Below are 15,782 nucleotides of genomic sequence, written 5' to 3' on the forward strand. Positions count from 1 at the left end.
GTTTGGAGAGTAACTTTTTAAAAAAATTGACATTTAGCAACTAAACAATAATTTCTTCATCCTATTTTCTTAAAATCTGCATTTCAAAATGAAGTATCTTAAACTTTCATATATAATGATCAGTAAGTCATGCTAATTTTTATTTTTTAAAGTGAAAAATTCATTAAGAAGCTAGACTTTTTCTATTCTGTCACTTGTTTCTAACTTTACCGAAAAAATTCATTCCTGAACTTGTTATAAATTAAACATTAAAAGATCTAAAGAAGAAATTTTTTTAGAGTTAGTATCTCACACTACTTCCTATGGAATTGTTGAGGTTTCTTTTTCCCACTATAGTTGTTTTCCTTTTCTATTTTTGATCAAAAAAGTTGAAAAACATAAAAAAATAAATGCTCAGGAATTCTTATATTCCTGCAATGTGGAAACCACCTTATACTTCATATTATAAATATTTGTCAAAATTTCATTTCCTCAAATAGACAGAAATGTTTATTGAAAATGTCCTAAAACAAATGGGTGAAAAACCCCTAGTTTCATAAAGGAACCATGACCTTGATTACATCTATATTTACAAGTTTAAAATATCATTGTAGAATAGAAAATATCAAATTTGGGGAATAGTAAAATGAACTAGAAAAACTGAGGTCAGGGTTTCATTTGGGATATTGAAAAATCTCCATTTCTAGCAACAAACCTTATATATTGGCTACAAATCTATATAATTCCATATATCTAGCTGTTTAAGATACAGGAAATTTGCCCATAGTCTCTCCAATTAAAGGGGGAAATACATCAATTAGTCTTTCTATTTCAACTTTCATATTGCATGCTGTTATGAGTCAAATTGTGTCCCCAAAAGATACTAAAGTCCTAACTTCCAGTAATTATAAATGTGACTTTATTTGGAGATAGGGTCTTCGTAGATGATCAAGTTAAGATGAAGTCCATAGGGTGGGCACTAATTCAATATGACTGTGTCCTTATAAAAAAAAAAGGGAAATTTGGACATAGTGACAGATACACACACAACAAGATATTTATTCCCCTTTTACAGATGAAGAGGCTGAAGTTAAATGACCTGATGAAATCATATATCATGTGAACGTATAAGCAGATATCAAGGTGACATATCTACATACCAAGGAACCCCCAAAATTGCTAGCAAACCATGAGAAGATAGGAGAGGTATGGAACAAGAGTCTCCAGCACAGCGCTCAGGAAGTAGCAACCTTGTTGACATCCTGATCTCGACTTCTAGCAGAACTGTGAGACAAGTTTCTGTTGTTTAATCACCCTGCCCCTCACCCTCAGTTTTTGGTACTTTAATGGCAGCTCTTAGGAAACTAATGCACGTGCCTTCCCTGCCTGATGGCCCCTTACAATCACATTCTCGTCCTTGTGCCTGCAACTTATTTCTTCTTCCCCTAATCATTTCATGTATGCTCCCACCCCTTCCCTAACCTCACTCCACACCCTCCCTTGCCAATGCCCTTCACCAGTGGTTCTCATCAGGAGTACCACTCACATTTTGCATAAGGTGGTTCATACAGGGGACTGTCCAGCCCATTGCAGGATATTGAATGTTTCTAGTACCGATGTGCCACAGTGCCCAGTGTACTTCTGCTCTAGAAGCTTTGAAGTCAGCTGCCCTCCAGAGTTTGACTCAGTCTCACCATCTACTGCATATGATTTCATCAGGTCAGTTAAATTCAACCTCTTCATCTGTAAAATGGGAATAAGTAACTGCCTTGCCATGTGACTCTGAAGACTCAATGAGTTAAAGATGCTAATGAGCCCAGGCTTACCCTCACTAGCTCTTTCTGGCATTAGAATCACTTAGGAAGTAATGCCCAATCTGTTAACATGGTCACATCCTGACTTTAATTGCCTTGAACTCCTTTTAGAGGCATCATCACACAGTAAAGTTTCACTGAATACATTCTGTGAAGATGTAACTGCTTAACTGTCCACGGCATGTTTAAAATAGTTATGTCATGCAACGCAGTTGGGTATGCCTTCTACAGTTACAAAGAGCATAATTCCTATGTGTTCTCTGGCCAGCCTCGCCCTTACTTGATCATAGCTGCAGCCCTGGACACAGCTCCACGTATTCCAATTTGCTTCCAATTTCTCTGTAACTTTTGCTCCCAGTGAAGGTCCCACTCCAACATCTGGGGATATACGGCTATCTAGCTCATTTCACCCCGCTCCATGGAAACATCCCTCAAGCCCCATCAGTCCCTCATTCTCCTTGATTAAACAGTTTGCATTCCAACTCTTTGAGAGTTCAGCACTGATATCTGCCATGAGGCTGGAGTCTAAATCTGTTCTCCTGACCATCACATATACCTAGCACCTAACAGCACTTAACACAGAGCCTGTATTTAAGAGATTTTCAATGACTGATGAATGCAAGAATCAATCCATGCATGAATGAATGCACTGTTGAATGAACGCATGAATAAATACATTCAGGAGTCAGGAGAGGTGGCTTCCATTTAACCCTCAGCTCTGCACTGACATAAATGACCTCAGGGCAAACCGCTGAATCTCTATGTCCTCCTATGTGAAATTAGGTAGTTAGACTTCACTAGAATTCTCTTTAGGTTTTCTTCCAGTTCTAAAAACTGAGCTCATGAACTTTAACGAAGAGTGAAGGAGTTTATTTATTTATTTATTTTTTTGAGAAATTTTAGTCAAGGCAAGTAAGGAAGTAGGGAGGAGATTTTCTGAAATCACATAGGAGGGTCCTTCCCTGCCAGAGAGCATTTTGTTCCCTGGGGACAAAAGCCTCTAGAGAGCATGCAAGCTGCAGATACAGAAGAAGGCATCTCTGAAATGCTGAGCACTGTGGAGTTTGTTATCATGAGCTTCTTTTAAGGACTTAGAGTCTACCCTGTCTTCAAAAGAAGTCCACAGGGACCTCTGCTGCCTGCTATCTCCCAAAGTGCCTCCCTTTCCAGCCTCGACAAGGTGGGCTCATGCACTCTCTCCCAGGCTCCAAATCTAACTCAATCCCTCTCCCTGCCATCTGCCTAAGGCTCCCACATGCATATTTCATGATTTCTGGCACATTTCCTCCTTATCTGACATCCTGCAATGCATCCCTCTGCTGCCTATATTATTTCTATCTCTGGTAAGAATGTTCCTGAAAGTGGCATGTGTCCTTGGACTATACTTTATTACTGGTGGTTTCACTTTTCCTATCTTATCTCCCCACCTGGTCTTCACCTGAATTTCTGAAGGACAGAGACCACACCCTCAAATTTCCTCCAGTTCCCCACAAAACCAAGGACAAAGCTGGCTAAGCAGCCAATACTTAGAAAATACTTATTGAATGAATGAAGTAATTGACTGATTTCAATATTTTTAAATTAAAAATTCATATTAATACATTTCCTGGATAAAGTTACTGAGACCTCCCCTTCCAAGTGTACAACCAGAATAAATTATATTATTAAATGGCACTTCTATGAATGTACTATTTTCTTAAGACTGAAATAAAATGTCCTTCACTAAAATATGAATGACAGCAACATTATCAGCTGCATAGCAAATCTGATTTTTCAGGTATCCATAGATTATAATGCGGCATCACTTTCATCTCCTAGTAAAAGCAGATTTTACCTGGAGCTGGGGTAGATAAAAGGGCAATCACACTTCGGTGTCAATTATTCCAACTACTAGCTTCTGTGATGAAGCCAGAGAGTTCAGGGAAATCAGTACAAGATATGAGGACTTTTACTCTAAATAGATTGTTTTAATCTATTGCTGATTGAGGCAGAGCACCTTTTTGGAAAATTCTGGGACTTATTTAGCTAAGTCAAATTCTAGTCACATTCCTTCCTTGAGGTTTAATAAATTTCAGCTAAAATCAAACTGACTTGAGAATAAAATTATTTGTTCTTCCATGCACTGGCTGGTCATGGTTCATCACCAAAAAAAAAACAGTGCCAATGGTCAAGACAACACTAATAAAAGGAAAACATTACAGTTATGCCACCAAACCTTAATATAGCTTAATGCTATAAGACCCATTAGCCTCCCCAGCCCAATGGTTGACCTAAACAATTTCATTATCTTTTGGAAATCATTATTCCTGCATGTAAACATAAAGTTGCCATACTTTAGTAATACATAATTACAGAAAAACTGTACTGATATAGGAGATATTGGAAAGACTCAATGACTGAGGACTGATTGAGACATGAAAAGATTGGGTCCATTAAAGTACCTAGTGTTTCTAGGCTACACGTATGTGATAACAAAGTATGTCTTCCAGCTCAGATCAAACCACGTGAGAACACACACTACCAGGTGGGAAGTGAAGAGACCTGAGAAATCACAGTAAAACACTGAAGGAAAAAACAAATTCATTTTAAAGCTAAAATATATATTGCTAAAGTAAAAGAAACTGTTACGAGGATTCATCTGCATTTACCCAACTGATGAAGTCAAAGCTAGAGCACAATTCTGAGTTACTCACCACCATCCTTCATTCTACAGAAGATAAACTCACGTCTCTTAAGCCTAGCTTCATATGTGAAACACATAACATTAAATTTAAAAATTAAAAAGGCATCTAATTGTTAATGGAATTGAGGAAACAGTGATGAAAGGTTGCAGAACTAACTTGATATACTACCTACTGACAGGATAAGCCAAGTAATTACTTCAAGTTTTGACTCTGATTTGTCCAGCACAGCCTAGACTTCTTAATATAAAGCATCCCTTGCACAATCAATAAAATGCTACTGGAACAATTATTGAAGCATGTAAGTTGGTGGTGAAACCTAAAGCTTCGTAGCATTCTCATGAAGGAATGCATTTGAAAAAAATCCACAAAACAGTATGGGTCTCCAAACACATGAAGTGTAGCTTCAGTAGAGAAGTCTATAAAAGGCAGGTTGACTAAGCAACCACAAAAAACTAGAAGTAACCAAAACTATCAGGGGTCTGGGAGGAGAGCATGCCTGCATATAAAGATAAGTTGGTGTTCTCCATCTATTGTTCCTAATGCAAAAGAGAGGCTTTTTTTTTTTTTTGTACTACAGTGTTGATTTCTTTTTAAATAAAAAGCTTTAATGGTTTATAAGGATTTACAAAGAATATTTTATTCCATCCTCCATCCCACCTGCTTCGGAAACAAATTTGGGGACGATACAGTTGAGTTGCTGGGCAGGCAACAGCCATACCAAATTTTAAGCAATTCATATTACACTTTTTGATGTATTTGATTACATATCTCATTAAAGAGCCTCTTAAAACTATAGTTTAACTCTTAGCTAAGGAAACCAGTCTTAATGTAAAACATTTCACCACCTGTCTTACTCAAGTTGGCTATCAAGTATACTTCTGAATTTTCCTTGAAGTCTGACATATAGCTATTTAACTTATCTCTAAAAAAAAAAATTCTTCCTAAAAACATTCAAGAATATCGACCAAAAAAAAGGGGTGGGGGGTTAAAATAATCAAAGAGACAACAATTTTATATGCCCCAAAGATCAATTTAACCACATTACAAGGGGAAACTAAAGACAAACATTTACATAAATATGTAAAGATATTTATAGCACCGGAGGCAAAAATAAATAAATAAATAAAAAAGACAAAGCAAACAAAATCCTGGCACGACAGGAAAAACCTGGTTTACCGTTTTCTTAGCGCAGGTATAAAACTAAAGAAATGTAGTTGGTGGGGAAGGGAGGGTGGGGAGCAATTCCCACTTAAATTTGTTTCATTCAAGAGGTAAGATAGCAAATCAAGCACGCGAAAAGGCTCCCGAACATACATAACCAGGCTGAACGTCCCAAATCGGGAAGAATTAACACCAAGGAAAGCGGAACCCCCGAAGTTCTTGGACCACCCCTTCCCCAAATTCCTAAGCCACACAACTGGAGCTGGGGGGTTCCCGAGCTGTCTCGCTCTCGGGCGGCGCAGGGTGGGCTTGTGGGCGATCCCGGAGTCCCCCACCCACCTTTGCTCCCGCCCTTTTCATTGTTGTCTAAGTGTGATGGATCACCTGCCGGGCGCCGGCTCGCGCGGCCGGACGTGCGGCGCGCCGAGACGCTCAAGGGCGAGCGCAGCGCGGCGCCCGCGGGACACGCGCCCGGCGCCCCCTACCCCCGCACACTCGATCCCGACCCCGTCTCGCGGCCGGTCCCCGCCGCGCTCACCGCCACGAAGCCGGAGGAGGAGGCGATGAACACGCGGATGACCATCCTCTCGCCGTGCTGGGACGCACCGTCTGCCCCTGCCGGCTCTAGGCTGGCACAGACGCGGAGGCAGAACTCAGCTGAGAACAGCGGCCGCACCGGGCACAGCGCTCCCTTCGGGTAAGATCGCCCGGATCTGGATCCCTCTCGCCGGGTCCGTGATAAAAGCTCAGCGCCTCCCGGCCGCCGGCCGAGGGAGTTGGCTAAGCGGCGATTGGGGGATGGGAGGGGAGCTGGCGCGGGGCATGATGGGAGTTGTAGTTTCGGTCGGTCTGTGGAGTAGCTGGTGGACTGAGCGCCTTCAGGTTGCCTGCTTATTGCGCGTCAATGCCGTACGCGCGCAGGTGGCTGGCTGGAAGGGAGCCCGAGGAGGGGGAAAGGCTATGACTAGGGGAGGCGAGGTTGCCAGCGAGACGAGGAAAAAGAAAACTAGGCAAAAGGGCTTGGTTCGAAGTCCAAGCTTAGGTTCTGCGTTGTGGTTTTCTGGTTTTGGAGCATCCCCACCCAGAAACGCCAACAGACACGATCGTCTTAGGGGCGTCTGAGTTGGGCAAGCCTCAGCGATCTGTGGCCGGCGGGTTGGGGTGGGTCCGGCTCTCCCTGGGCGGGCAGTGGAGCACGGCGCGCCTCTCTTTTCCCAGCGACTGTGGAGATTGGAGAAAGATGATTCTTTTAGATAAATGAGAGGTTTTCTTTTTCTGTAGACATTGAAAATTAGAAACCCAGATGAGATCACAACCGATACTTTATTTTTTTAGCAAAACTGCAATTGCAGTAAAAATAAATACCGAGCGAAATCAGAATCCTTATATCAACTTTGGGAATCGGGACCCCACCCACCCCACCCTCTACCTCACACAATAGCTTTGCCTCTGCACCTAATATTTACAGTTGAGCCAAATCTGTGCTTTTTTCAGTCCTGCTGCACATTCCAGCGTAGTATCCCAAGAGGAAGCTTTTATGTCGTTGCTAATAGTTTAGGAATTGTTCTTTAGCAAGTGCTTCTGTGTTACAAAATAGCAAGCTTCTCACAGTTTCGTGGAAATGAACCAGTTTTCCCTTCAGTACTGTATTTACTTTCTTCCTTTCAGCAGGGGAGTTTAGCAGAGTTCTGGGAACAATGTTAATTAATAGTTCTAGAAAGAAAGAAATTACATGATGAGGTTTCTGGCTTTTGGAAAACTCTTACACAAATAATCATTTTGGAGCATTTGCTTTTTAAAACTTGACTATTTCAAGTTTATAACCTTTCCTATTGTTATTTCTGTAGTATTTCCTTTTACTTTAATACAATAACAAAAGATACAACTTTAATGAGCCTTATTTCTTCTTAGTATTCAATAATTTTAAATATGTTTTGCTGTAATTACCATCTTTCTGCAAGTGTATTTTAAATTGGCTACCATAATATGAATATCATGAAATGAATATTTATAAAACTTAACATAATTTTCTTAAAGGTAGATACTAGTTTCTTGTATAATTGCAACTTTATAAAAATCAACATTTTCTTCATTTTGAAATTATTCAGTTGAAGATATAGTTAAACTCAACAAATAGGGACTCATAGTCTAGTCTCTGAAAGGTACCCAAGTAGATGAAAGTTGAATAAGTCATTTTCTCAGTCAGCAGAGCACCTATTATCTGCAAAAGAAAAAGGTACAGAAATAGCAACAGAACAAGAAACACTGTACCAATAGAGTGTTGTGTGGATATAGAAGAAAGAGAGGGAAAGTGACCTTTTTGGAGAGACTTTAAAGATGAGTAGAATTTCTGCTGGCAGATAGGTGAGAATATGCAGAGTATGTGAGAACAGCAAGGAGTTGATTTTGCTTCAGAAGGAATTGAGGAGACATATAGGGGATAGGGTTGAAAATACAGGTTTGAATGAATACAGCAAGGGACTCTCTTAGGTTGTCTGCCCGTCTCCTATCCCTTTTCTGGAATCTGTTACTCTGCTCTGATCCAAGAGATTGTATGTATGGTGCCCCAAAGCCCTGTTCATACAGCAAGATCCAGAATTTTGGCCACAGCTGATTGGTCTACAGGCAAACACCTGATCCAAGCAAGTCCAGACAACATCCATAAGGATTCAGTATTAGGACCGGGAAAGAGAGTTTGAACTTTAACTTGTGACATGGAAGTTCAGAGCTTTCAGAAGCTGTGTTCTAACTTGAGAATGAGAGAAGCTTAGGAGCTAGTCAGTAGGAAAAGAACAACAAGGCACACATGTGGAGGGTGACAGAGATGAATTTCAAAGTGTCCTGAGAATGCTTTAGTCCAGGTGTCCTAAAACTATGACCTGTCTGTCAAATCCAACTGCTTGTCTGTTTTGTAAGTAAAGTTTTTTGGAATGCATTTCTTTTTACATTGTTTGTGGCAGAATGACAGAAACCATGTGGTCCACAAAGCTTAATATATTTACAGTCTGTCCCTTTACAGAAAAAGTTTGCCAATCCCTGTTTGTGGTTCGATCTATTCCTACAGGTCTTAAGGCATAATATCCCTGTATCCATATCATAAAATTCTCATCTTAAGCCACCTCAAACAGGTTTCTGTTTTATGCAAGCAAAAACAGAGAAGTTTGTACTTAAATTGTAAGCATTCTGACAAAGAGAAAGGTATGAACAGAGCTATACTTTAAGAAAATTACTCTGGTAATAATTAGCTGTTTTTTTCTACCCTGGGTGAAAAAGTTTATCTCTAGAGCTTGTGTGTAGGACACAGTGTTAGCAGTCCAGGAAACCTAAAAGGCCAGTATGGAGTTAAGACCCAGAGTTAGTAAACAAAGTGGAAGAGATGAGCAAGAGTAGAAAGCAATCTGGGATATAAGTTAGGGGTCTAAGATCAAGACCAAGATATCATAGTACAGAGAGGATTAGATGCCCATCTGACAAGTAAAGGCTGCAGATAAAGCACACAGCTGAAACTTAAAGACAGAACACAGAAAATCGAGTAGGTCATTAGGTTTTAGGGAAGTTGCTCCTGCATTGCCTAAGATTTGATCCCCTTTGAAAATCATGGTAGACCATCTGGATAAAGTTTTTATGTGTGTGTGTGTGTGTGTGTTTGTGTGTGTGTTCTCCCCTTGGTTTAGATATAATGGATATATAACATTTTGCGTATTTGAGGTGTGCAATGTGATGATTTGATATATATGTAGATATTGTGAAATAATCACCATAATAAGATTATTTAACAGGCAAAGTGTTTTAAAACAGGGGTTCTCAACCTTTAGCAGTCTTGTGAAGTCTGTGGACCTTTCTCAAAAACAAAATGTGTCTAAATAAGGAAAATAAAAGAGATAAGATTACAAAGGAAATTACTTATATTGCAAAAACAGTTATCAAAATATTAAACAATTTTTGATACAGCAGTATACTCACTTCTTTATTAATATCATGACTTAGTAGTAGATCAGATAATCACCATTGATATAGAAGTATAATCGGAAAAAATAAAATTTTGAGATATTTCCAACAATTGGAAAATATTAAAATACCTATTATTTCTATTGGTAACAAAGTCACAAATATTTGCTGTTACAGTGATTTGCTGCCTACGCTCATAGTTGAAGGTATTGGTAAATTTCGGTTAGAGTTTAGTGAAAATTGAAAGATGTTATTTTTTTCTCATTAAAGTTCATGTATTTCCTAAATTCTATCCACAAGTTCCTTGTGGGGTGAAGGTCGTGTGCATTCAAGAACCCCAAGTTAAGAAATGATAATGTCTATATCATAATCTATAACAGCCGATGAATTAGCCAAAGAAGAAAGTATAGAAAGAGACAAGAAGGAGCCACTAAGAGTACCTTGGAGAACTACATTTAAGAATTGGAAGGAAAAACAAAGAATTTTAAAAAGCAGAGGAGCAATTAGAAAAAAACCAAGAGTACAGTGCCACAGAATCCAAGAGAAGAGCTTTGAGTTTCAGGAAGTAGAGCATAGCAAAAATGTTACTCAGATGGGAAGTCAAGAAAGATAATAATGAAAATGGAGGCTTTGAGTTTGTTACTTAGGCAGCCTGAGTTTAAATTCCAGCTTTTCCACTTAATATCTTGAGCGAATTTTGTCAACCTCTCAGCCTCGGTTTTCATGTCTATAAAATCAGTAAAAATAATGGCTATCACTCAAAATTGTTATGAGGATTAATTGTGCATATTCTCTAAGTTATGCCTCATCGTATCTGTCAACTCACAGCCCTTGTGAAGGATGCTCCCAGCACACCTGATTACAGATGTTTGTACCACATCAGTGTGACCTATTACAGCTTGAAAGTAATTTATGACATGTATGACCAAGCTTGAAAATATCTGTTGGTCCTCTTTGGGGAATTTACAATTGTACAATTGTAAGACTAAGGCAATTAGCAGTAGGAATTTAAAAGAAGATGCTCTGAGGGGTGGGGGTTGAGGATGAGAAGCTTTGAGCAAGTTGAGGCAATGAGGGAACTGAAATGAAGAATAAGAAAAGGAAGCTGGTCTGTGACAAGAGGAGAATGGAGCCACTATGGAGTGAAAAACAGCAGAGACACTAATGAGGAAGCTGGCTGCTGTCTTATTTCCAGTCTCAGTTTCCATGAATCCAGGTCTGCCACAGTTCCTGCCCTTAGAGTACTGTTTAATGATGCCAGTCTTTAATCTTGAGCTAGTTTAATTAAGCAAGTCTCTTTTCCCGGCTAATGTACCCTCCTGACCAGAATATCCGTGTAAAGCATGACTAGTAAATCATGTTCCTACAGGGGAACAAGTGCACATGTATTCACTGTGAAGACTATAACAAACTGGATAGCACATCTCAAAAATTCGGATATTTGTCTGAAATAATTTGATTTTTGAATGTTGACTTAATTTTTAAAAACTGAGCCAACTAAGTGAAAACCATGTGCAAGTCCTGTTCAGCCCCATGGTTCTCCAGGCTTCTCCCTCCAATATAAATAAAGTACTGAGTCCAGTGTTTGGTGCCCCGTAAATCCACAAGAAGCTCTGGGTATTATAGTAATGATGGTTTATTATCATTGCTGACCTTTGCGAGAACACTTCCAACAGAAGAGTGAAGGCAGAAGCCAGATTGCAGTGGCTTGAAGACTGATAGCTAATGAGGCAGTGGAGGCAATGATGTAGTCTTTTCTAATTAGAAGCCGAAGAGTAATAAGAGGGGACAAACAAGGACAGAAGTTTGAAGGAGAATCTGGGAACATAAACATTCTTTAATAAGGTTTAGCTACAGATTAAATAAAGAGCTCTTTTAAGCATTCTAGAGCATCAACTCTCCAGATTTTATTTATAGGATGGAATTGAATCTGATTGATAATTCTGTTCTGCCACAGCTGCCCTGTTTTTAACAGCACTTAATCCAATACTGTGTGGCTCCCCAAGGATTTAAGGAACTTCAGACACCACACCATGCCCGTTACAATCCTTGCCCTGCTCCAGGCATTTGCTCCTCCAAAAGCTGAGTTGGCACATTTGGCTGTTAGTGAGTGATAGATTTGTGGGAGAGGAGGTTATAAGTCAAAGGACAGGAATAGGTCAGAATCATTAAGGCATATGGCCTCTAAGCTGGACCTGGATTAATGTCACAGCTGTATGACCTTCCTTAGGTGGTTTATTTAAATTGCCAGTACCTCACTTTCCTTATTGTAGTTGGGGGCTGAATGGAGAAGATGTATGTGAAGTGCTTTTTTCACACAATGCCTGGGACATAGGGCTCAGTAAGTATTAGCTATTATTAACCATGCCAAGTAAATCGGGGATGGCCTTCATTTGCATAAAGCATATAAGTCCTATAAATATTTCTGTTTCATGTCAGTGTTTTTAACTTTCGAAATAACAAGAATCTGGTTGTATAAGCCTCTTTGTACAGTGACATGTTCAGTTAAAGTATTTAAAATCTTTTTGATGTTAATGAAGTTTAGAAGCTATATTTAAGATAAAAGGAATATTAGTGAAATGAAGCAGCAATAAAGTCAAATAATGCAGCTCGAATTTCCTAAGAGAATTCATTCATTGCTTTTATATTGCTTCATTGGGCCCATTCGGTCTATTCTTAATAAAGTAAAATTTTAATTTCTAGGAACCATACTAATCAATCTCTGAATTGGATGGAACTTTCAAGACTCATGTTTAAGGACTGTTGGCAAATCATAAAGTAAGCAATTAGGCTTGAAACCAACATTCAGGGCTTATTCTTGAAATGGTTCACATTCAACCCAGCCAATAGGGTTCCCTATCTTCTCTGACAGAAGAAAACACTATCATTTCCCCAATGCCTTATTCCCACTAGGAACTGAAAAAAGGTATGAGAAGACAGGAGAATGGCACAAACCATCGTCTTGTAACTATAACAAGGAGACACTGAGATCTGCTGGTAACCACAGGAAGAACTGAAATCCTTGTGTGCAGTTCGTTTTTTTTTTTTTTTTTTTTTGCAGCTATAGTCATTCAGTATGTGTCAGATGCTGTGCTAGATTCTGGGGATTCAATAGCAAATCAAACACTCTCCCTACCCTGATAGAGGTTATGGCTAATTGGGAAGATGAAAATTGAACAAGTATGCTAGTCGCTTGCAGGAAAAGACTAGATTTTGTTGTTTTGTTTTTTAATCTTGTAGGTCTCTCCTAATCAACCTTTTTTTTTTTTTTACATATATATATATAAATAATCTCCCCTGACCCCCAAGATTACATCCCAGGTCAGGTGTTGATAGTGCCATAACAAAATAAAGGTTCAAAGGCGATATTGCTTAAATAGTTCTAGGCACCACAAGTTAAAGGAACTTCTAATACAATGTTTTGGTTATTAGTTCACTACTTTATAAATGATTGCTATATTATAATAAACAAAAATTTACATTTAGGTTATTGTTGAATGCTGAAACATTTTGATTCCTTGTGAATATATTGTTAATGGGTTTCACTGCATTATAATTTCTTATTATGCTAGACCTAAAGGCTATTTAGAATAATTGAACAGAGGAAGTATAAGAAAATGTTTATATATAGCTGCAATTAGAGAAATGGAAAAGTCAGGTTAAACAAAGTGTTTTTATTGTTGTAGCAATTTTTTTATTGTTTTTACTATGATTTGAAGGGCCTGCTGAATGGAAATTATGAACATTTGCTTTTAGTACTTTTTAATACCTTGAACCATGATGATTTTGAAAAGAACGATGAGGTTTTTACCTTTAAATTCCTCAACTCTTTCCTAAAAGTAAAAATCAAAGAATGAGAAAAAGTAGAGAGTTGAGCACTTTTAACATTAGGTTACCACTTGTTTTCCTCAGTTCTTTGCATCCATCTCTATCCAGTTCACTCAGAGGCAACTTAAATTGGTTATCACTCTATAGTAGTTTGGTCTCCACTGCAATGAGAGCTTCTGTGTTTAAATAACATTGTTGGAGAGGGAAAACATTTTTGCACTAAGTAGAATTTCATTTAACACTGATGTCAGGGAGCAAGACTTCTTTATAAATGCAACTCACCATGCTCAGAAGCCATGAACTGGCCCAGATATTACAAAACATTTTTGCACTAAGTAGAATTTCATTTAACACTGATGTCAGGGAGCAAGACTTCTTTATAAATGCAACTCACCATGCTCAGAAGCCATGAACTGGCCCAGATATTACAAAATGAAGCACTTAATAGTGGAATTCCAGTGTTAAATGCTTCCTGGTTGTAAACAAGACATATTTGAATAATTCATTAAATTCTTCTTGCTCCAAGGACAGTGTAGTGAAGTGCTTTATTTTACTTTAACCAGTTTTCATTTGTCCAGAACATAGCTTTTTAAAAGCCCAGTCTGTTCAGTTCAGTTTATTTGTTGAATACCTACTCTCTACCATGACTTATCAAACTTTCTCTCTTCAGCAATTTGCATTTATTTAAATTTTTAATAATTATTAAGAAATAATCTTTTAAGACCAGAGAATTATGTTTTTGTAATTCTTGAGGCCTATGACTTTGATAGCTATTTAATAGCGGGGGTATTATGCAATTCTAATTCTATACCACAAGCATTTATTGAGTTTCCGCTAGGCACTAGGCATTCTACTGGGCTCTGGGAATATGAAGATTAATTACAAAGAGTGTGTGTTGGGCATGGGATGAAACCATTTTAGCACAAACTAAAGCACCAGGTGGAAGCATAAAGATCAGTGAATGAGTGATTGTGTGGGAACAATGCAGAGGCATGGAATATGGGTCCCTTGAAAGGCATCTTTGTAGTATCTTAAGTTTACTTGCAATATGTATCATTATTGTTTCTGTTTTAGATACTAAAGTAGAATATTTTAGGTAGTTAAAATCTCATCAGCATCTTTTTGCTACTTTTTGCCTTTGTTCCTTGGTTAAAAGTAACAAATGTATACTCCAGTCAAGGTTGAGGGTGAGAGGTGCAGGAGACAATTCTGCTGTACTGAATAGCAACCTGTCAGCCTAAAACAGTCTGTCCAAAATCTGCTTCTGTTCCCATATCAGTTAGTATATATGCAGCTGCAAGTTTGGCTAAATGTAACAAATTTTCAGCAGTCATAGTGAAATTTGATTATTTCATAACAAGAAGAGTGCAGGGAGGTGGATCTAGGTTTATTGTAGCAGTCCAACAGTGTCCTCAAAACCCAGGACACTATCCACTTTCCATTCTGCCATCCTTAGCATAATGACATTCTTACATGGGCTTATTATCTCATGGTTGCAAGGTGGCTGCCACAGCTGCATCTACGGCATCTTCATACTACCATTCAGATAGGAAGAAAGAAGAGGGCAAGCAGAAAATATGCTTTCCTTTTATAAGGGAAGAAAAGCTTTCCCAGAAGCTCCATAGTGGACCTCTCTTTAAACCTTGTTGGTCAGATCTGGGTCACGTGACTACCTGCAAAGGAGGCTGTGAAAATGTATATCAGGAAGAAGAATTCAAGAGCCAAGATGGGTTTAGATCTGTTATCACTCATCCCCTGGGAATAGAGCGGAGGGTGGGCATATTGCTAACCCAAACTATTAGGGTTCTGCTAGCAAGCAAGAGAATGGGGATGAATGGCAGCAAACAATGATGTCACAGTTGTTTGCTTTTTGTGACCTTAGGTAAATTATTTAGTGTTTGTGCCTCAGTTTCCACACCAATAAAACAGAGATAATAATAAAACCTAATTCCTAGACATGGGTCAGAATTTAATGACATAATCCATGCCAAGTGCTTGTATAAACTAATCGTACATGTTAAGCACTCATAAATATTAGTTACCAATAAAAAGAGGCACTATATTTCCCAAAGTGCTTGATTTACAACCAAATTTCTCATATTCCTTGGATAGCACTATGTGCAGAAGATCTGGAACTGGAAAACATGGCTTTCCACCCTCAGAGACGGTCTAGTTCTGAGATATAGTTTAGACCCGTGCTATGCTGTCCTTGCAACATCTTTCATTCCTCTCCTACCCCTTGCTCCCATTTCATTCTCTCCCTCTTCTCCACCTTTTCTCTTCCATTTTCTTTTTCCACACATGTACCTTTTCTCTCTCATGACCCTCCCCTCTGCCTTTCAGGCCAGGAAATTATCACCGGTTTACG

The 15,782-nt window shown here is 38.8% G+C and overlaps 1 protein-coding gene across 1 annotated transcript in view; it reads right to left on the bottom strand.

Moving 5' to 3' along the window:
• Nucleotides 1-6,429, bottom strand: part of SH3BGRL2 (SH3 domain binding glutamate rich protein like 2) — a 55,861-nt gene extending 49,432 nt beyond the window's left edge. The window contains exon 1 of the mRNA XM_006926362.3: nt 6,177-6,429. Coding sequence (XP_006926424.1) covers nt 6,177-6,221 — 45 coding nt within the window. The 5' untranslated portion in view covers nt 6,222-6,429. The remainder of the gene's footprint in view (nt 1-6,176) is intronic.
• Nucleotides 6,430-15,782: the final 9,353 nt, after the last annotated feature.

Source organism: Pteropus alecto, unplaced genomic scaffold, assembly GCF_000325575.1.
Source record: "Pteropus alecto unplaced genomic scaffold, ASM32557v1 scaffold7, whole genome shotgun sequence".
NCBI classification, from domain to species: domain Eukaryota; kingdom Metazoa; phylum Chordata; class Mammalia; order Chiroptera; family Pteropodidae; genus Pteropus; species Pteropus alecto.